General features: G+C 39.7%; 1 protein-coding gene and 1 long non-coding RNA gene across 4 annotated transcripts in view; one reads left to right on the top strand and one right to left on the bottom strand.

Annotated features, from left to right (window-relative positions):
* Positions 1-454: 454 nt before the first annotated feature.
* The window catches only part of LOC142099309 (uncharacterized), a 151,603-nt gene continuing 129,482 nt past the window's right edge, over positions 455-22,575 (bottom strand). Inside the window, exons 2-3 of the long non-coding RNA XR_012678509.1 lie at positions 1,729-1,795; positions 455-862 (exon numbers count right to left, since the gene is read on the bottom strand). This is a non-coding gene — a long non-coding RNA (uncharacterized LOC142099309). The remainder of the gene's footprint in view (positions 863-1,728; positions 1,796-22,575) is intronic.
* The window catches only part of LOC142099302 (complement factor H-related protein 2-like), a 51,963-nt gene continuing 46,139 nt past the window's right edge, over positions 16,752-22,575 (top strand). For 2 of the 3 annotated variants that reach the window (XM_075182628.1, XM_075182629.1), the window contains exon 1: positions 16,752-16,965. In XM_075182628.1, coding sequence (XP_075038729.1) covers positions 16,890-16,965 — 76 coding nt within the window. In that variant the 5' untranslated portion in view covers positions 16,752-16,889. The remainder of the gene's footprint in view (positions 16,966-22,575) is intronic. The other variant, XM_075182627.1, reaches the window with a different exon arrangement.

Below are 22,575 nucleotides of genomic sequence, written 5' to 3'. Positions count from 1 at the left end.
AATTTCATCACAATTTAAGTTTTTGTATGAAGAAAAGATTGCAGATTTTCCCCCCAATGTATCTGTTTGTCTGAGAATGTACCTTTGTTTAATGGTCACAAATTGCTCAGAAGAGCATTTGTTTAGCAAGTTAACTCTTATAATGATGGGATAAGGATGAGCATTTAAAGGCATTTACTTTTCTGAGCATTGAAAGTGAACTGATGTGAGGATTCTGCTTTGAAACAATTATTGAAAACTTTTCTCAACCAAAGTAAGAAAACATACTTTTTGATAAAATTGTAGTTACCATCTTCCTGGCACTGAATCTCTCCCTATTCTATGTACACTGCTGTGTAATTACTTGATGCTATGTAAACAATAGTAAAAAATAATTTAAAAAGTGTTATTTGTTCATATATTCTCTTTATTATTTAATTTAATATTTATTGTTCAAAAAACATCATGAGTCATAAAAGTGCAATAACACAGTGTAATAACAGAGAAAATCAGAAAGTGAGTGAATACTTTTTCATGGCACTGTGTATATGTGTATGTATGTATGTATGTATAGATATATAAATAATATATAAAACATTTGATATTTGCACTATTAAACAGTGGAAAAGGAAAAACAGAAAAACCACCATTCCATGATGAAATAATAGTCTTTGTGAAGTCCTTGGCTCAAGTGTTATTAACTATAATCTCCCGGAAAAGATTCACAAGTGACAGGGTTGTAGTGTCAGCCTCAGCTTTATCTTGAACCTTCTTCAGATTTATGACTTTCTGCAGTAGGTGAAATGGATCCAATTGTCTCTTTCTGCTACTTTCAGAAATGTGGTCCTGGTCATCAACACTTGGAACTTTCCTTCCCACCTGTCTGTTAAACAATTTGAGCATAGGAAATTAAAGTTCATAACATATTCTTCCATTGCAACATCATGACAGTTAGTGCGTAGCATATCAGGAGACAGTATTTTGAATTTTTTTTGTTGCTGTCTCAACTATTTACTTTTCTTAATAGCATTTTGAACAGTCTCTTCATCATTACATTTTAACTGATCTCTGGTAATATACCATCAGGTGAGCCTGACAGGTTAACAATTGGTCTAAGAGTGGTTCTGATGCAGGGGAGGACTAGTGGACTAGTGGCAAACCTCCAGCCACTCCAGTCCAGTTTCCGCCATCACCTTACTCAATTTGTTCTTGATTGTACCATTTACCCTCTCTACTTTTCCACTTGCTTGTGGCCTATAAAGAGCGTGTAATTTACTATTAATGCCCATACATTTTACACATGATCTGAAAGATATCACCAGTAAAATGAGTACTCCTATCACTTTCTGTAACTCTAGGGATACCATATCTGCATACAAATTACTGGGTGTGAAACAGCAGTATTAGTGGGAACTGGAAATACCTCTATCCAGTTAAATAATACATCAGTACACACCAATGCATACTTCAGATTCCTACAATGTGGCAATTGGATTAAGTTCATTGGTATTACCTGGAAAAGTCCATCTGTAGGAGGGATATGGGATGGCTCTGTTGATTTTGTCTTTCCAACATTTTTCTTCAAACAAGTAAGACAAGACATTGCCTTCTTAAAAGCTTGCGAAAAGCAACCTAGTGCGCACAAGTATGATCTTACCAGCTTGCACATAGCTTCTTTATCCAGATGAAGCAGACCATGTGCAACCTCAGCTAGGCTTGGAACATATGCTCTGGGAGCCACGGGCCTACCTTGTCCATCTCTCCAGAGTCCAGAGGACGCTTGACCACATCCCTTCACCTTCCAGACCGCCCTTTCCTGTAGAGAACACAAATGATGTATTTCAATTATTTTTTGTGTGTTCATTGTTTCAAAGACCATCACTTTGTCAGTTGTCATATTCATAGATAAATCTGCTAACCATTTGGCAGCTTCGCCTGCCCTGCTATTACCCAGTGATATCAAGTCTTTTTCATATGTGTGAGCTTTACATTTAATGATGGTTACTTCCTTTGGTAACTGTATTGATATCAAAATGTCTACATGATGTGAGTGCGCTACTGATGTCATGTTATTAACAAAGAAAGGTTCCCAGGCGCAATATGGTGTTATTGAAGTGGTGTGTAATCAGATATTATGCGTTAATATAATATGACCATAAACATGTTGTTATTATTGTAACTACATTGTATTAAATGGTGAAACAAGTTCATAAAATCAGAAAACATTTATCAGTGCACTGATTTGAACATACATTAGACACATGAATAAATCACAGGCAAAAACCTTTTAGTCCATGTGATATACCGTATTTCCCCAAGTATAAGACGCACCCCTGTATAAGACGCACCTTAATTTTGGGGCCCAAAATGAAAAAAAAGATGTATTACATAAAGACTTACAGCTCCGAGACTGTGGGAGGCGCCTGAAGGACCTTAAGGTCCTTTTGCCAATCAGCGAGGGCAAGCTGTGTGAAAACAGCCAGCGGAGACACGCTGTGTGAAGCAGCCAGCGGGGACACGCTGTGTGAAGCAGCCAGCGGGGGACAAGCTGTGTAAAACAGCCAGCACGGACACGCTGTGGGAAGCAGCCAGCGGGGGACAAGCTGTGTAAAACAGCCAGCACGGATACGCTGTGGGAAGCAGCCAGCGGGGGACAAGCTGTGTAAAACAGCCAGCACGGACACACTGTGGGAAGCAGCCAGTGGGGGACAAGCTGTGTAAAACAGCCAGCACGGACACGCTGTGGGAAGCAGCCAGCGGGGGACAAGCTGTGTAAAACAGCCAGCACAGATACGCTGTGGGAAGCAGCCAGCGGGGGACAAGCTGTGTAAAACAGCCAGCACGGACACACTGTGGGAAGCAGCCAGCGGGGGACAAGCTGTGTAAAACAGCCAGCACGGACACGCTGTGGGAAGCAGCCAGCGGGGGACAAGCTGTGTAAAACAGCCAGCACGGACACGCTGTGGGAAGCAGCCAGCGGGGGACAAGCTGTGTAAAACAGCCAGCACAGACATCCTGTGTGATGCAGCCAGCGGGGACACTGTTGCGATTAGCAGGGACTTCTTTCTCACACCAGGTGCCGACTTCTTCATTAAGGTAAGTAGCGCTTGCAGTGTATAAGACGCACCTTTTTTTTAGACCCAAAATTTGGGGGGGAAAAGGTGCGTCTTATACTTGGGGAAATATGGTACATATGGTTTGTACCATAGGCAGATAGTCATTTGGATCGATAAATTCAATCCTGCTGCAAATTCCAGGCTTGATTGTTTTGGTAAGGCGAGGGACATGAAGATACCCCTTGCTGATCCATGATCTTTCCTCAGGACCATAACCCTTCCAGTGCACGGGTGTTGCCTTGGAGAATTTGTCTCTTTAAGATCCATTCCACCTCAATTTCATCGCCTAGGGCCGTCTTGACAGGCGGAGGACGAGAAGAACTATTAGAGAATTCATTGAGGATAAGTGGCTTCAACAAGGAAATGTGAAATTAATTGTGTACCCGAAGGGAGGGAGGCAATTGAAGTTTGTAAGTGACATAATTAATAACATGAGAAATGGGAAATGTAACAGGGTGCAAACTTCATGGATGGCACCTTGAGTTTGAGACTCTGGGTTGAAAGCCAGACTTTGTCGTCTACACAAAGCACAAGATGATTTCTCTGATCGAAATTCGCAAAAAGTTTATAACGGTTCAAGGACTGTTGTAACTTAGCTTGAACTTGGGTCCAGGTCTAGAAAAAATGTGACTGTTATGGGAGAATTCGGCCCAAGGAAGAACTTTGCTCCAGGAAGACTGTAGTTCAGAACAGATGCATCGAAGTTAAGATTCTAAATCCTGGTTGATCCGCTCAGTCTGACCGTTCGTCTGTGGGTGGTATCCAGATGAAAACTTTAGATGGATCCCAAGCTATTTGCAAAAGGCCCTGCAGAACCTGGAAACAAATTGCTCTCTGCGGTTGGAGATGATTTCTTGAGGGCAGAATTGGATGCGGAAGATATGTGAGATAAATTAAGATTTCAATTCAGAAACAGAAGGAAGACCCTTGCGAGCAGCAAAGTGAGCGAGCTTCGAAAATCAGTCAACTACCATCTAAATGTAAGAAAATACATGACTGTTGGGAAGATGCTTAATAAAAATCCATGCTAATACTGGACCATGGAGACTTCAGAATCAGAAGATGCATAAGAAGACCGGCCAGAGGCTGTCTGAGGGATTTATGTGAAGCACAGATCTCGCAGGCCTGGATGTGCTTTCGAATGCCTGAGACCAGTGAGGGCCACCAATAAAGACAAGAAAGGAAAAGCAACCATCTTCTTGATGCTGGCATGTCCAGCAAGTTTTAACCTATGAGCCTATCTCTGTACTTTATTGCGTAAGTGAGTCTCAACAAAAGAACGCCCAGTGGGACCTGATGGATCTTGTTAAAGCCAGAATCTTAGCAGGAGAGATAATGGGTTTAGTAGGCAGAGGAGAACCCAAATCAGAGGAGTCGAAGAATCTTGAGAGTGTGTTCGCCCTAAAATTCTTGGTAGCAGCAGGAAGGTAAGGATTCATTGAAATCTGCTAAAGAACTTAGTGACCATATCAATGTGGATGAGACTATAGATACTAATAATAGCACTATATAGAATGGTATATCGCGGTTAATGCATATATTGTCAGAATAATATAATTAATTAAACGGAGGTCATTTTATAATGAATTGTGGAGGGCAAATGGGAATCTGACTTCTTCAATATTTTTACTTGTTCCGTATCAATAAGGAACAAGCAGAACGTATTATATGTTCTCTGAAACAAAGCTTAACCACTCTGTGAAATTAAATAAGATATAATTCAATGTAATTCCCGGGATTGAATATTAGTAAACACATATCAGAGAGGTCTGACATCTATAGATATTTAAATCCGATAGTGATCCTTTTCAACCTGTTCATATTATCAGGTATTCTCCCACAAAGGACCTAACAAATAACAATTAATACGGTTCTTTATGCCCCTGTAGATTATTATAGGTGCTTAGACAGCAGGCGGTTCTTGATTTCCTTTTATCATAAGAAAATATATTTTGGATAACCATGGTTATCACTTCATAACACAGTGAGATGTGACGGTTCTACCGCCATTTTATTGACTTGTTTATTATTTATATATATTTTTTTGTGTTTTTATTTCACAACTAGTGAAAAATGTATCATTTAAGGACTTCATTACTATTTTAAATGAATGAATAAAATGTACGTTTTAAATTTAATCACAAATCATTGAGTGCCCCTACAAAACATGACTTTCCTCTGTCTTTCAATTTGAGTCAAGATACATAGTAAGACTAAATAGTTCACTATGTATGCCCTTCTTCCCCTTCACAAGACCTTTACGTACTTAACTAATCTAAAAATAAAGACATGGAGACATATATAAAGTGGCTAAAGCAGGTGACAGATTTATTAATTAAATTTGGTGGCGGAGAAAGAGCACTACGGGACAGCTACCAGAACAATACCCAAAACCAAGGGTGGACATGGCGAACTGCCGTGAATGCACTTAAAACGGAAATAGCCTTTAAATGCCTGACCGGCGCTAACCTGGCATCAGAGTAACTGCACCCCATCTAAACTCACATGCCCTCCCTCACTGAGCTGGACAAGGACCCTCCCCACAGAAGGGCCAAGTGTTACCGTTGCTTCGATGGGGACAGAGACCTGCGGCCAATCACGATAGCGCCATATGTATCAGCCGTTGATCGCAGTGCCTTCCATCCACGCTGCTGCCCTACGGGCAAAGCAGCCCGCCACCATCCAAAACAATCCGACTCCTCAACTCCGACTATATCCTCTCCATAAAAGAAATAACCCCTCATCTGAGAGGTGCACACCATCTATCCTGTAAAGACTCACCCTATCCGCTGTTATAGCTGGGTGATCTATATTTAAACCCCCCAGGGACCTAGTAACCTTCCGGATTGCACTATTCAGCTTTCTCGCCATTGTGAGGATTGTTTTTTATGGAATTACAGACCTCCAGGTCAGTCGTGAAATCATAGCGGACAAGCCTATCGTAGTGGCATGACATGTTGTACTAATATACTGCAGATCCTCTCTAATACGAATAATCAGGTCAAGGGATTTTCCTCTGCCTAAGTCCTTCCTGCCTAAATAATGACTAAAATGTCAGGGGTCCCCATTGCTCTACTTGCCGGTATAACCATGGCAGGAAACCGGGCAAACAGAGACCCCATCTACCTAGCCAATTAATCTGAACATCACCCAATCTCTCAAACCTCGACTTAACCTTAGCCGCCCAGAAAATATACGAATTCCCGATGATCCAAATGCTTTTGGCAGCTGCCATACAAACCTGCAGGAAGAGATAGAGTTTTAAGCACCGCAGCATGTACTATATGCATCACATATAAGGCATCATAGTGCAAATATAGGATGACATAAAGTATGTTAAGCATGGAGTATAGCTTGGACGTAGAAAAGGGAGGGGGTGAGGTGGGGTTTGTGGGAAGGATAGGTCATCCAAACGAAGGTAGAAACCAGAATAAAACCCTGGAGGCTCACCATTAATCAGGTCTTAATCCAGGGAAAAAAACGGAAAAATCCCTTCATGTCCAAGGTAATCGCAACGAGCTGAGGAGCCTTGGGTAACCAGGAAAGGGAAGGAGGGATTCCATGAAAGAGGGGTGTTGGGAGGGGGAAGAGAGGTCGGGTGTAAAGGTGAGGCCAGAGAAAGCTCGAGAACATGAGGTGAATCAAGAAACAAAGCTAAGGCAAATTAGCAAAACAAACCACACAGCACTTAAACATTAGGCCTAATGTAAGTCTTGTAGGCTGCTGACTTCCATCTACCCAACATCTTTATGACCTCCATGGATGATGACGCCAAAGCTGCTGCGGACGTAGCCGCCCCAGTTATAAAGGAATGGGTGCCATATAACAATGGGTCTAAACCTAGATATTTTATTTTTTGTGATTGGTGAACTAACTAAATATAAATAAATGATGATGATGACTAAATGTACTAAAACAAGGGGGAATAGGGAGATCCAATGCCAAAATATATAGAACAAATTACTTCATGGGCACAAACTTACCATAAAAGGGGTTAGAACTTGCAATTCCAGAGAGACTATCAATTAGCATCATTGTGCTGCTATCTCATGAGCCACCACAAGAATCACCATTTCGTTAATGCTAGCGGGCCAATATCAATCTTTATGCTTTGGCCACAATTGAATCCACCAACCTCTACATGGTCTGTTTTAGACTTGTTAATTCTACGTGTTCATGGTATCTCTGTTGCCTCCTTGTGAAATAGACATGTGACAGCCCCTAGAGGACTGCTAGCTACCTACTGTACAAAAGGCTGGCTGACCTATGGAAAGACCAGTCAGAAGGAGGGATGTAGCCCTAGCTTCATAACAAACATGGTAGGACAGGAACCTTCCAGGGTTAAGTATAATCCGTGTGCTGCTTAGAGGCCTTGTAGTTATCGGACTTTCTTAATTGTAATTGTACAGGGCCCAAGGCAGCAGTGGTAGCTGCCCTACTCATATTTGAATGGGTATTGAGTTTTTTGTGAGCTAAACAGAAAAACCATCGCTAGATGGTGAAAAGGTTGCTCCACTTGGAGATAGTCAAGGGTGGAATTTAAGTGTGGATCACCCTTATTAACTGAAGGCTGTATATTTTATGCAAGATCCACCGGACATATGGTCAGTCTGCAGGTAAAATATGACCACCGAAGCCCGTACCCAAATGGTACTTCTCAGACCTCTGACTTGTGGTCATTGCTATTGTCTCTGCCATAGAGCCATTCGATGGGACCATGTCTGTATATGTACACTTACTTACGCCTATTACGCAAGCAAAAGTTCAGAGATGTGTTGCCCTGTGGCCCCTAACAACATTGCTTCAGCAAGAGTAAAGGAATAGTGTAAAGTGCAGGGTGTAACAAATAATAACCCGGATTGATCTCGCTGCCCTGGGCTCATTTCATTGCTGTTACACTCTAGAAGATTGTCATGATATGCTATGAAATAGATTTAGTGTAGGAGTGAGCGGTGTGTAAAATTAACTACACATAAAAGTATTTTCCAGTGTCACTGAAGTCCTGTACTTGGACATGCTCATGCTGTAATAGCTTTGTACAAATATTATAGCCTAATAAGCCCCCGAAGCTAAAATTAGTGTATCGAGGACTTATAGCAGAGAAAAAATCTCCTTATTTAGCAAACAAAGAGCTGACGGAACGCTCACAGTTACAAAGCCGTTGGACCAGGATATCTTAGATTGTACCTGTCCATTATTGGAGGCATTTTGATATCCATACATTTAATCTCAACACGAAGATATCCCGCAGCGTGCACACGCTATTTGAGCGGGATCATTTTTTCTTTCAACAAGAAGGAGAGGATTTCCCTTTAGGAACTAGAAGAACTTTCTTCCTCATTCTTGTTTTAAAAATTGGCATTCTGCTGGGTGCTTTTTATCATTGAAATCAACGTTATATCTAACCTCATCAGCACAGACTCTGGGACCGCTACTAAGTGCCTGTCTGCATTATAGACAGCCAGACATCCCTGCTTCATGTGAGTAACGGCTACCAATTTCATTTTTGCTTGCATTTTTCATCATCACCAACATTTTTATTTTACAACTCTGGACATTATATATCCTTACATTCCCTTTTTGCGGTTCATATCAATTGTCATTTCATATTTTAGTAGCTTGCAAGTGCACTCTAACCATATTTTCAATCACACTGAGTTTATAGTGTTTTTTACCATTATCATTGTTTTCGGCAGTGTCAATTGATGCATGTTAATTGTTTAACACATCTAAGCTGTCTCGTTCCGGCCGGAGCGTATTGTGGACCTATCCATATTAAATTGATATATCTTTCCTTTACAAGCGCCCAGAACCTGACTATTTTTATACGTATCTTAGATTGGTATACACGAATTTAAGAAAAAACAGGACTAGATAGTTACAAATATAGTTGGCCAATATGGGAAACATTACTTGAAGAGCCCACTGATGGAGCTGTATATGATGCTCGATGACTATTAGAGTTAATGATAAATGTGGTTTGACTTGTCAAGAGCCACCAGCCACCATCAGACTTGAAGACTTGGTAAGCCCCGTAATGGCCGAGACCCTGAGTGTCGTGTAGTCATGATAAGCCATCCATCTGTTGTCTATTATATCATAAAGCAAAACAACCTGAAAACATTGTACAAACCCATTGGGGCATTCAAACACAAAGCTAGATCTACGCAACCAAAGGTGCCATGGGTTATCCTTTGGGCATGGAGATCGTATCTCCGGGTGTTCCAGGGTAAATCCTGGAACACAAATACATTACATTGTCACAAATCTCCTGTGCCATCACAAGCACACATTACATTGCCACAAACCCCTGTGCCAACACACTCACACACATTACATTAAAAAAAGCTCCCTATGCCTTCACACATACATTACATTGCCAAAACCCCCCTGTGCCATCACACACACATTAAATTTCCACAAATCACCTGTGCCATCACACTCACACACATTACATTGCCACAAGTCCCCTCCACCATCACACACACATTACATTGTAACAAACCCTCAGTGCCACACACACATGTCCCTACAGCAACAAATAAAGAAACAAACAGACACGCTTATTATAATGACACTTACCTTATCTCCAGCAGCTGTAGCAGGAAAAGGGCTGTGTAGCTCCTCCTACTTGAACCAGGAAATTAATGAAGTTCCCTTTTTCAGGCCTGCCCAGTCAGTCCATTATAGGACCAGCCTGGGAAGGCATACAGCTGACCCATTGGTGCACGATTGTGGCCACACCCCCTTCAGGATGGGGGCAGGGCCACTGGATAGTGGAGCCCACCGCCGATTACCTTAATGTCCCGGTGGGCCAGTCCAACACTGTTCAGTTGTATAGGTATACTCCGGAATATGAATATTCAGGAGTATTCCCCAGGGTTCAAATTCTCTTACTTTTTCCTGTTCTTGCAGCTTTGATTCCCTGTTGTTCTCTCTTGCTTGTACTTGCAGCTTTGCTGTCATCTAGCTGTCTTCTGGAAAGTTGGGGCTATCCAGAAATTATAATATAATGCAAAATGTTAACAAACTCTTAATGACTAAGCTCCTCCATTATGGCCAGATAAAAGTAACCCGTAGTATAAGCATAGATAGACAATAAAATGCAGTATATGAAATTGTTTTATCAAAGAACTATAATCAAATACTAACATCTACCAGCCCTCTCTGGCTAGTATTTAGCATTCTAGTGACCACTGAGAACACAGAGACCATCCATGTAACCGCCACACAATACAGAGATCATCCAGATATGGATAATCAATATATACTAAATGGAAGTTGAATAATACAGGTTATGTTATGCTTATATACTTAGGATGTAAAGAGTTAACAATATTAGCTGACAAATTAATATGTAATCTTTTAGCAGAAGTTAGACACATGTTCCTGAAGTAATGTATTAATCTAAAATTATAAATTGCAACTGATCTAAGAAATGTACCCCACATGATGTTAAAAAGTGAAGTTGCGGTGGGACTACTTGGCACAATGCCTGTTGTAAAGAGAAGTTGAAGGAAAGTGTAGGTGACCTGTAAATGGGGTGATATTATTTGTTTAAAGTCTGAAATGATGAATTTATCTTTGCCTTTCTGGTTTGAATCTATAAAAGAGATGTGAAAATAATTAATAATTTACCATTGCTCATTTTAATGGTCTGTACTGTACATACAAAATTAACCATCATATTATAAAATGACATTGTTTCTGAGTTGGACCATAATAATCCTTGTGATCGCCAAACAATATAGAGATCATGCCCCTCCAAAGCTGCTCTATTCTTTAAAAGCCCCCCTTCTGTCAGTTCTGCAGCCCCGTCGGATATTTTTACAGCCCCATTCTGGGGTTTTTTATAGCCCGCTTCTGCCTTTCATACAGCCCCCTTCTGTCATTTATACAGCCCACTTCAGAAATTTCTACAGACCCCTTCAGCCATTTTTACAGCCCCTTCGGCCATCTCTACAACCCCTCCTGTCATTTCTACAGCCCCTTCAGCCATTTTTACAGCACCATTCTGCCATTTTTTAAAGTCCCCTTTTGCCATTTTTTACAGCCCCCATCTGTCATTTTTACAGCCCTCTTCAGAGATTTTACAGTCCCCTTCAGAGATTTTGATGTCTAGCCAGTGATAGCCGGCACTATATAAATAAATGATAATGATGATGCAGATAGGAGGTGCATATCTCTACTAATTGTGGCGTCACAAAGGCTGCAGATGACAAGTGTTGTCTGGGTTGGGATAAAAATATTTCCACATGCAAGAGGTGGATTTTTTGGTAATTTGAACATGCATGACAAGGCACTTATCATGGGCATGAGGAGTTACTACTGCTGACAGACTTACTTGGACATATACATCATTGTCCTCATTATCTTGTTCAAGTACAACAATTGTAACATTTTCAGATCCACAATTATCTCTCTCATCCTGTTGCACATTAGCAAGTTTCAAAGTAGTATCCCCAATTTCTAGGTTTAAATTATCATCAACGCTAAGGGGAATATGCGCAACGTGACTCCAGGAGGTCCACAGAGACACCTCACGCTTATTTTTTTCTGTGAAGTATCCACTAATTTTTGTTCACAAGTTACAGAGCTGCGATCAAAAATGAGCAGATATTTTTATCATACTGTTGGTTAAAATGTGCAGTAGCAATGTTCTCAGGAACATTGTGGGTAATTTAATATATCTCCAAGACTACTACTTGAGAGGGGGACCAAGTAGAGAAAGCATAGCTTTAAAAAACAATTGTCTGTGTGAAGCAAGCGTTTGCAAGCATGACAGACAGTTTCCTATTGCACAGCAGATCACTAAAGCCATGATAGCTAAGTTAGCATTGGATGTGCATCCAATTTTCACCATCAATGCATCATGTTTTAGCAGATTAGTTGAGATCAAGGGCCTGATTCATTAAGGATCTTAACTTAAGAAACTTCTTATATCAGTCTCCTGGACAAAACCATGTTACAATGCAAGGGGTGCAAATTAGTATTCTGTTTTGCACATAAGTTAAATACTGACTGTTTTTTCATGCAGCACACAAATACTTGATAGCTTATTTGTACAATGAAATTTAAAGTTGATATTTGTGTGGTACATGAAAAAACAGTCAGTATTTAACTTATGTGCAAAACAGAATACTAATTTGCACCCCTTGCATTGTAACATGGTTTTGTCCAGGAGACTGAAATAAGAAGTTTCTTAAGTTAAGATCCTTAATGAATCAGGCTCCATGTGTCCATGCTATGAAATTCCATATTGATTCCAGTTGTCCCAAACTGCAATACCTCAGTTATATTGGAAGGATAAACAATAAGTAATTCAGACCCTAGAAAATATCATTGTACCGACTATCAGCTTAACTACGGATATGAGGATAAGTGCTATTGGTCAACCCAAAGACTGCATGACCATGTCAGACCACTAGGTAGGTATATTGCTTTCAGCAGCAGCAGTGCCTGTAGCAATATCATCATCCTATATATAGTAGAGCTAGCACACAGTGCCAGGTCATTCACAGCACCCCATTCTGGTCAACTAAATAGACACACATGTCACTGATACTGGCCCTCACACAATTGCTTGCAGATTGAAACATTTGGGATTTTAAAAGCAAGAAAGCTTTTTGTTTTTTTGGGGTGTGCTTCTCGTAGTCATACAACACCCTGCTTTTTCTTCACTAAATAGTTCATATGTCTATTCTATATGTACTATTACAACTACCACTAGCCATTGAAAAAGGGCAAATGTAGGATTTACAGGATTTATAGAGGGGCTTTAATATGAGATGCTGCCAGAGTGTATGCAAAGGGCATGGCTATCATTTGAGATATTGCTAGTCTGCTCTCCAACGCTTCTCATCTTTTTCAAATACCAAGCAGTGGTATCCAACTGTTCTCAGTCTGGTAGGGCAGTCCCAATTTTAAGTGACTGTCCCGCTCAGTCTGGACTTTGTTTGGACTGCAAGGATATTTGGGAGAAATGTTCCGGTTCACACTGTACTGATTATTACCGGTGAGCTGCTTGCATCTAACAATTGTACACAGCTTGCCCTTAACCAGCAATACAGTGGAAAGCGGGACATACCTCCCAGCTATCCTTGTGGTCGAAACAAATTCCTGAATGAGTGGGACAGTCACACAAAATTGGGACTATCCCATCAGAATCAGAACAGTTGGCAGATTGCACTTATCTCTCCTACCTTTCCTGAAACTTCCCCCACTCATAGCTGCCTGTGTCTTAAGCTGAGTTGCTGCTTGTCTGGAGTGTCTGGGCCCTGTTTGAAAAAAAGGGATAGGTACAAAAAATATGTAAAGTATAACAGTGAGTGAACCATTTATGCCTCTTTCTCCCCACCCAGACCCAAATTAAGTCAATAGCATGTTTAATAACTAGGCTTTCCTACCTGAAACCAGTGTTGACATTAAATGAATAGCATTCATATTTAATACATAGACCTATCTATCAGCTCTGACATTTTAATAGCATTTACATTTAATAAATTGACCTATCCCCCCTCCAGTTAGCACCAACGTTAATTCAATAGCATTCAGAATTAATAGATAAATCTAATTCCCCCCCAGCATACATTCACATTAAATGAATGGTACACAAATTACTCAAATATTAAATAATTGGCATTCACAATTAATAAATAGCCCTCCTTCTCAATAAATGCAGATCCACATTAAATAAATTAGCATTAATTAAATAAAGCCTTCATAGCACCTGAAATTAATACTCATTATTATGACCCACTAGTGTATGAAATAGTCCCCATCATTAAATAAATTGCCAACCACAAATAAATTCATATTTCTCACTTACTATTAAATGACTATTAGCCACCTGCACCATTAAATTAATATTCAGCCTTCACCCCTACTACAGTAAGACCTCTCCCCTCCATACTTACCTTCTACCATCTGGCTCTGTAGATTTCACAGGCAGACTCCTCTGTCTGCCTCTCTTTATTTCCTTGCTCTCAGCACACAATTCTAGCAGACTGATCTCTAAATAAAATGTAGTCAAATCACAGCTATTGCAATATAAATAACCGCTTTCAACTTGTCCACCTGTAGCACAGAATTGCAACCCACATTCTATCCACATGCTAAATGGCAGATGAGAATGGGGGATGGGAGGGGGTTTATATAGAAGATATCGATCCAAAACTAGTGAGATACATCATTTTATTGGAAATGAAGCTTTGCCTTGTTTTCAGATCTAAATTTGGCATTCAACACCGGTTTGTCTCGGACACTAAAATTTGGATCTGTCAAATTTTTCCCATTCCAAACCACTCATCTCTAATTTAAAGTACAGCAGACCAATCATGGGACTACTATAAAGACAATCCCCTTTCTGGGATAGGACGAGTGGGTCACATGTCCGCTAGAGTGGCAACCAGAAGGCATCCTGACTGCTTAGCAACAGTATTTGGAAATTCTTGAATTTTGCCATTTTCAGGCAGCTCTAGACCCATATCATATAGATGTATGCAAAATGACAATTAATCGTTGCCCACAAATCACTGCCTAATTGTGGTCCTTGACTCAGAACTATTCTTTCTTCTCCCCATCCAATCTATATTGTCGTAGCTGTTTTCAACGTAGGAGTCCGATGATTTGAGAATAAAAAAATCAAGTTTATTCAAGCTTGCATGAATCACAGACCCTCTAGACTGGTTAGTGTAGAAGGTAACTATAATTCATTTCTATATAAGTTTTGTAAGCAATAATTTTGGTACCCTTGTGCAGAGGAGCATTTAGCTTGGCATTTACACTGACTGGTTAATTATTAATTATGTACCCTTCTACTCAAATAATGTGCCTCTTCAACCACAATGTCTTAAAAGATGAGGCCTTGTCTGAGGTTTTGGAGACATGGATTCTCTTATCAATGTTTATAAATAATCACTAGTACAAGACAGTATGGCTTTGGGCAAAAGGGTACATTTCCATGAAGCATGAAAGTCATAAACATTTCTTGCAATAGGTTAGCTTCATTAAAGCAATAGCATATAGTTACAATAATGGCTGCTAGACTCCATTTTGTAATTCAGACTGAATATTCAAGCAATTCTACATCAATATATTAATCCTGTTATATAGATCTAAGACCTCTAACATTTCCAAAATATGCACATATATGACACAAGATAATGCAAAACCTTTAATTTATGCACTCATCATCTCCCGCATCGACTATTGCATTATCATCCTTACTGGTTTTCCACAAATCAGACTCTCACCCCTATAACCTATTTTGCATGCAGCACCCATATAGATTTTACTTGAAAATCATTCTTCCCCTGAAGTTCCACTCTGTCAGTCTCTACATTGGTTGAATGCTGTTTGTCAAGTCCAATATAAAATACATCTACTAACACACAAGCCATCAACAACATTACACCAACATACACTCTTCACTTGTCTCAAAATATCTCCCAACTCAACTTTCTGCACAAGACCTGGATCTCTCATTCACATCTATTACATGTTCTCTTTCCTGGTTACAGGACTTTTTTTGGGCTGCACTCACTTTGTGAGATTCCCTCTTTTGCACAGCAAGACTTTCCTCTAGTCTTTGAACCTTCAAGTGTTCTTTAAAAACCCATTACTTCAGCTTATCAAATTCCTCAACCAACCTTTTAACCTGTCTAGGGTACCCTATTACCACTCTTTTACACAGTTCATACAAGATAACAACCCTCTGACCAACATTGTTGTTTGACTGTCTCATATAGATCACTAAGTTTTTTTACCTTTGCAATCTGGCTGGACCAATATGCAAAATGTAGCACTTAACCTTATGTATCAAACTCCCATTGTCCTATAGATATCCAGTCTTGTTTTATTACTGTGTTTGTTCCTAATTGTAAAGTGCCACAGAATATGCCGGGACTATCAACTATATAAATGCCTAGTGGCGTGTGTGGAATAAAAAAAACGAAGCTGCAGCGCCACCTGCTGGGCAGAGTTATACAATGACCTATATATTTCTTGAAGGAGAAGTGACAGTTGGGAGTGGTTGGTGGTTGCCGGGGGTGACAGTGGGGAGTTTTTAACACCTTAAGTAGCTTGATGAAGGATGTGGCGATGAAGATGAAGGATGAGATGATGGAGAAAAATGATGAGGTGGTGAAACCACGTTAAAAAAGGGCGCTTGCGTCGGGAAGTAACGCTCTTCCCCTGAGGAGGACTGGGCTAGGCCCAAATGCATTGCAAGAACCTTTTTAACACCTTAAGTAGCTTGATTTGACTAGAATGCATGAGTATCATGCACGGGTTAACTTGTATATATATATATATATATATATATATATATATAAATGTCAATTATAATAATAACAACAACAACAACAACAACAATATATGGTCCACAGCTTTATTTTGTTGTGGAAACTGTAATATTTTAAATATTTAAATGTTCCAAATTCTGCTTATCTGTTCAGTAAGATAAGTTGTGCTGTTGTCATTGCAACCATTGGAAAATCTGAATTCTCTCCTAGTACAGTAAAAATGACTAAAACAGGAAGTCATACTCTCCGCATTAACACATACAAAGGGTTTATTATCTACACTCAGATGCCAATTCCAGAAAGTAGAAATACCCAAAGATTTTAGATCATGAAAACAGGAACAATCTGCTATTAATTAAAACTTAAAGTCTATTGTATTCTATTTACAACATCTGAGCTTGCACAATATTAAAAGTCAGAAGTAGTTCATGATCTTATATTTGATTGTGAAGCAGAGAACAGTGATCATTTCAGTTTATACTGTTCCAATATGCATGTGTTGGAGCTCATTTATGGTATTTTACCATTTTCTGTTTTCTGCAATGCTGCACCAACAGATCAGAAAGGTAAGCTCATAAGATATGTTTGCCATATTTCCATATGATAAATATTGTGGTGTAACAAAATACTGGTTTTGCAGCTCTCTTTTGTAGTATGCTGTCTTTGTTTCTTCATTTAAAAGGCTTTGCTGATGTCATACCATGAAAACATCCAAACATTTTGCATGATCATTTAGCTACTAAATGGCTGTTTTCAATTACTATCTAAGTACAATATTTAAGTTTAACTGTGGAATCATCTGTGTCAATGTTATTGAGCTGTATAAAATGCACACCAAATATGAAGTACCTAATACCTAATCTGTATATATAAAATGTTGGTGCTATTAGTACCCTTTAGAATGTAAAAAATATTCTTCAAATGTTATATTTTTTTTAACTAGACAAAGGAAATGGAAATATTTATTTTCAATTTGCTAATATTATACACACATATTTCCCTACAATCTGTGACATGGGTAATTAGTAAATGTAATTTGGTATATTCATTATTATATTGTAATTGTTAGTGTTTTGAGCTCTTTCATTTGGAATATTTTTGCTAATGTTAATACAGAGAAAGGTGTGCATATCTGCAGACAAACTATATAAACTATATCAGGTTATTACCAAAGAAGAAAGTAATATGTAAATACAGACAGATTTACAAAATAGAAAACGTTGGTCAGAGAAATGGTAGATGAAGTTTAACATAGATAAATGTTAAGTTATCCACCTAGACCATGGTAACAATTATGCTACTTACACATTAACTGAAATAAAATTAGAGTAATTGGAGATGGATTATGACTTGGGAATATTAGTAGACAGAAATCTGAATAGCAGCCAGGAAGCTGCTGCAAAGTTTAATAAGAACTTCAGGTACAAAAAAAGGGTATAGATGCATGTAATGCGAACATAATTTTATCATTGTGTAGGTCACTAGTCAGACGACATCCTGAATACGGGGTTCAGTTTGTGCATCTTTTTAGAAGAATTTGACAGTGTTTGAGGTGGGCAGCCTTATCAGTTAAGGGAATAGAGTGGTTACATAAAAAAGTCCAAATTAGATTTGTTTACTTTCGGAAAGACAGCTTAGAGGTGATCAAATTACTTTCTATAAGTATATATCCAAGGTCAATGCAAAATTTGTAATGACCTCAGATATAATTAATGATCTTTACTCAGAATTACCGACGACTGTGCAGATGACAAGGAGGCATCTAATGTTACTGAAAGACACACAGGTCCATTATCAGTATAAAAAGGGTTCTTCCTGGGTTGTGAGACTATGGAGTTCTCTACGAGTTGAAGTGGTGATAACTAGTTGTTTAATTGGATATAAAAATAGATTGGGTGCCTTTCTTATAAGAAATGTTTTTTTCTAATTGTAACTATTAGATTGCATTTGTAAATGTCTGAGCCAGGGTATTAATCTAATTGCTGTTTATGAGGTCAGGAATGAATTTTGTGTCCCCACCATAAAGATAAATTGGCAACTGCCACAGTGAGTCTTTGTTTAGCCGTCCTCTTGATCAACACAGCTTGATTTTATAGTAGATTGAACTTGATGGACTATTTTTTATTTAGTTCCAAATTAGAATATTTAAAAAATAGAATTTCTTTGACCTTTCATTGTATGTTTACAATTAAACACCACATATGGCGCATTACTCCACCTTTGCAAAATCTTTTAAAAACACCCGTATTGCATTGCATATGGACTTGACATAAGAGGTATTATTGAAATTACATCTCTTCAATTGCACGTAATCACAAATGTAGCCATTCTAGTGACACATCACTATTACACAGCATAAGTTGTACCTTGTTTTACGAAGGGCATTACAAACAACATTTCTATATAGAATACTTTTATATATTCTACACTGGGATAACTACATAGTCCAGATACAACTCTAATCATATGCATATATTTGTAATAGTGAAATTATGCCTGGAAATGTCATTCCTAATGTCCGCAAAGATCTGCAGCTGTCTTTTGCCAAGGTCACTCCAGCGATGCTGAAGCTGTGCAACAGAGTGCCTGTTGCCCACTCTGCACTGCAAATACACATTTGCAGCCATATAGGCTACATTTTTTACTGCACTGCGGATGTACAGTCAATAGGCCTGTGTCACGGCTCTGAGGGTTTTTTGCAGATCCCTTGCCTCTACTATAGAGGATGGTGGAAGCAGAACACAATGCTATTCTCAGGATAAGTTCACAGCTTACAAGCATCAATAATAACACAGGAAAAGTAGTAGTGCTGCAACGTAGAGTATTAAATGTTGATACAATAGGAATGGAAGGAATTAAATATATATATATTGGCAGAGATGAATACACAGCAATTCGTTGTAATGCAGATACAAATCACATATGCTACTTCATAGTTGGTAACCCTTGGCAACAGCATGAGATACAATTCAACACAATGATGTAAAAAAAGAACCCTAGGATCCAATAGAGAACCACACCGCAGATGAATGTGAATCACTGGTACAGCTTACAGTCCAAAACAGAGTAGTATATAGAACTAGCTGATCCGAGAGTAGAGATGACTCAACATAGCAGGTGGTACTGGAAACACTGTGATTCTTATTAAGTAGAACAGCAAGCGTTAAACATCACCCAAGGACTTGGATGAACACTGACACGTGCAGTAGAATGTTGCCTAGGAGGAGCAGAGACGTGAGTAGTATCTGAACCATGCGTGGAACCACAGGTAGCAGGATTCGTTGTAACTGCAATGGTAAGTTCGCTGTAGTATGAAACAACTGAGCAGAGACACGTAACTTGAGCCCAAGTACTCGCCACCAGCACAACAAGTAGTTCACAATAACAGTCAAGTAAACAGGTAACAGCAGAGTAAAGATGACCCGTGTCAGATGTGGAACTACAGGTGACAGGTAACTTGATAGTAGCTCTAACAGCGAGATGCAGCGATCTTAGCCAGCCAGACGTAAAGGTGAACCAATAAATAAGGCACAGGTTTAGCAACAACTCACGATACTCGTTCAGCGTGCAGATGAATAGCAGAGAGGAGTTCCGGCTTGCAGGTGAACAACGGTGAAGGGTTTGCAGCTTACAGATGAACAGCGGTAAAGAGTTACAACTTGCAGGTGAACAGCAGTGAGGAGTTTGCAGTTTGCAGGTGAACAGCGGTGCAGACTTTGCAGCTTGCAGGTGAACAGCATTGAGGAATATAGTCCAGCGAGCAGGTAATGGACACACGGGAGAAAAAGGTATACAGCCAGATCCAACTGCAAACAGAGTAACACGAAGAACAGACAATGAGCCCATAACCATGGGAGGTTAATATAGTGCTCCAGGACCAATGAGGTTCAGGAGGAGGTCCAGATCACAGTAGCCAGGAACACCTGTGAAAGTAATGTCTCTGAGGCAGAAGCAAGCAGAATCATGGTTCTTAAAGGGAAAGTCACAGCGCCGGCACCTAACTATAGGACCGGCGTGTGACACCCTGATCTTAGTCAGTATCTTCAGCTCAATCCTGTAGTAGGTAACAGACCTCATGTTTGCAAGTGAAACAGACCGCATGTTTGCAAGTGAATGAGGCTTTTCAACATTCTCCTCACTGATTGGCTTGCATGACACGTGTGGGCGACATAAACCGTGACTTTCTTCAAGACCATATCTTAACAGCCGAATACATTTTCATTTTGTTTATCCATAATGGAGAACCTGTTATATCCCCTTTGATGATAACAGTGGACCATACCTACATCACTAGGAGCTTTCCTATGCTGTTAGGGGTGTTCCCACACCACACTGGCATGACACTACACTTCAGCAGACACTATATTAAGCAGAACAGGTGGATTGTGGATTTCTATTTTGTGATCCAGTGTCTATTATGGTATTTTGGTGTTATTTTTGTTCCTTTTTCAATCATGTCCCATTCTGAGGAAGAGACGTCTGGCCCCAGCCAAACATCCACAAAACATCAACAGTCCAGGCTACCAAGAGTTGAGCTGCTGGCACAGCTCGTGGTGAATAGACTGCACCAGACTACCCAGCAACTATGTGCCCATGTGAGGCACCACCAACACAAAACAACATGTACAAAACATCGAATTGTTTATAATTGCATTGTGACCTCTTTTATTTGTTTCAATACCTGTATGGTTATGTAACAGTCTGTAATTATTGTGTGACTTTTAGCCCAAAAATATAGAGAAATACAGTATATTTATATATATATATATGGCTGCAACAGTAATTTGCAAATATTTGGCACTATACATTCTAAACTTTGCACATTTCACACAGGTGGCAGGAATTTAAGCGCCACCTTAAAGATAAAATTTGAGTGAACTGCGAAACATGTGAGCAGCACAAGTTGTGGTCAGATGGCATCGTTGGATCTGACCTCAGCATTAGTCAGCATCGAAGAGCAGCTAGGGTAGGGTGTGAGACGCATAGACACTGGTGAGAGTCCTTAATCAAAGATGGAAAATAGACCTCTTATTAGCGCTCCCTATGGACTGCTGCCGTAATCTACACGTAGGTATCACAGCAATGTCAAAAACAGAAAAATGTGTACACTATCAGATGCATACTATAAGTGGTTAAACAAAATTAAACATATATGAAACCAATAAATCCTTGAAAAATATTAATATAGCCAAGTCCTTATGTAGTAAAGTTCAGTTAGCAGGAAGATATATTCAGTCAAATCTCCAATAGATCAAATAATGGTAATAGTTCTTGTATGACATCAGTGTTTATTCATGTTCCTGTTATACTTTCACATATGTATCCAATACGATTATCAGCAGCTGTAGGGGAGCCTGTGTGTTCTGTCTTCCATCGGTCCCTTCAAGCACTTTTAAGTGCCATTAGGATCGCAGGCCGGTTCCTGGAGAGTAACAAAATCTGCTGCAAGTGAACAGCTAACACTCTATACAAAGATCACCTGCCAAGCCCGCGGTACGGTTCGGGAAAAAAGTTCTGTAGGCACGGTTTCGTTGATTATCCCAAAAGGGAACATCATGGTAACTATTTGCACTTGATATTTGTGAAGATACGTGGTTCCCAAATCACTTGGACACGGTATTAGGGGAAAAATAGAAGGATGATTTATTCTGTAAAACAGGATTAAATGCAGCACAGCCCCGTAATGATAGCAGGTCCAACAAATGAGGAAATCAGTTCAAATAAATCCATTGAGATATGTTCCACAGCGCATCTCTGGCAGAGCATCACCTCTTGGCCAAAAGTTAGTCACACATGTCCAGCTCCCAGGGTAGCCTTTTTTATCACCTCCTAATCTCACCTTGGGATCTGCTGTCCAGGGGAGCTGCAAAAGGTCTCGATTGGTCGGCTGCTTACACTATCCAGCCCCCTCCCCAGGTGTCTTCCCTCAGGTGACCCCTGCTGGGCCAGGCTCCTGGCTGGCTGTAGAGCTCACTAGTGGACAATAGGGAGCAAACAGAAATAAAAATGATAGCTTAATTCACTTAACTCCTGAGTATTCCCTGTGGAGGTGGAATTTATCCCCTGAAGTACTTTTCCAAGGAGATGTTATAATTACATCACTGATACTTCCTGATAACAACATGGCTAAAAAGTACAGTTCAGGTAAGGATTAGATTAAGGGGTTGTAACACCAT

Source organism: Mixophyes fleayi, chromosome 8 (assembly GCF_038048845.1).
Source record: "Mixophyes fleayi isolate aMixFle1 chromosome 8, aMixFle1.hap1, whole genome shotgun sequence".
In the NCBI taxonomy this organism is placed as follows: domain Eukaryota; kingdom Metazoa; phylum Chordata; class Amphibia; order Anura; family Limnodynastidae; genus Mixophyes; species Mixophyes fleayi.
Note: the sequence above shows the minus strand (reverse complement) of the source record. Positions and strands in the feature narration are given on the sequence as shown.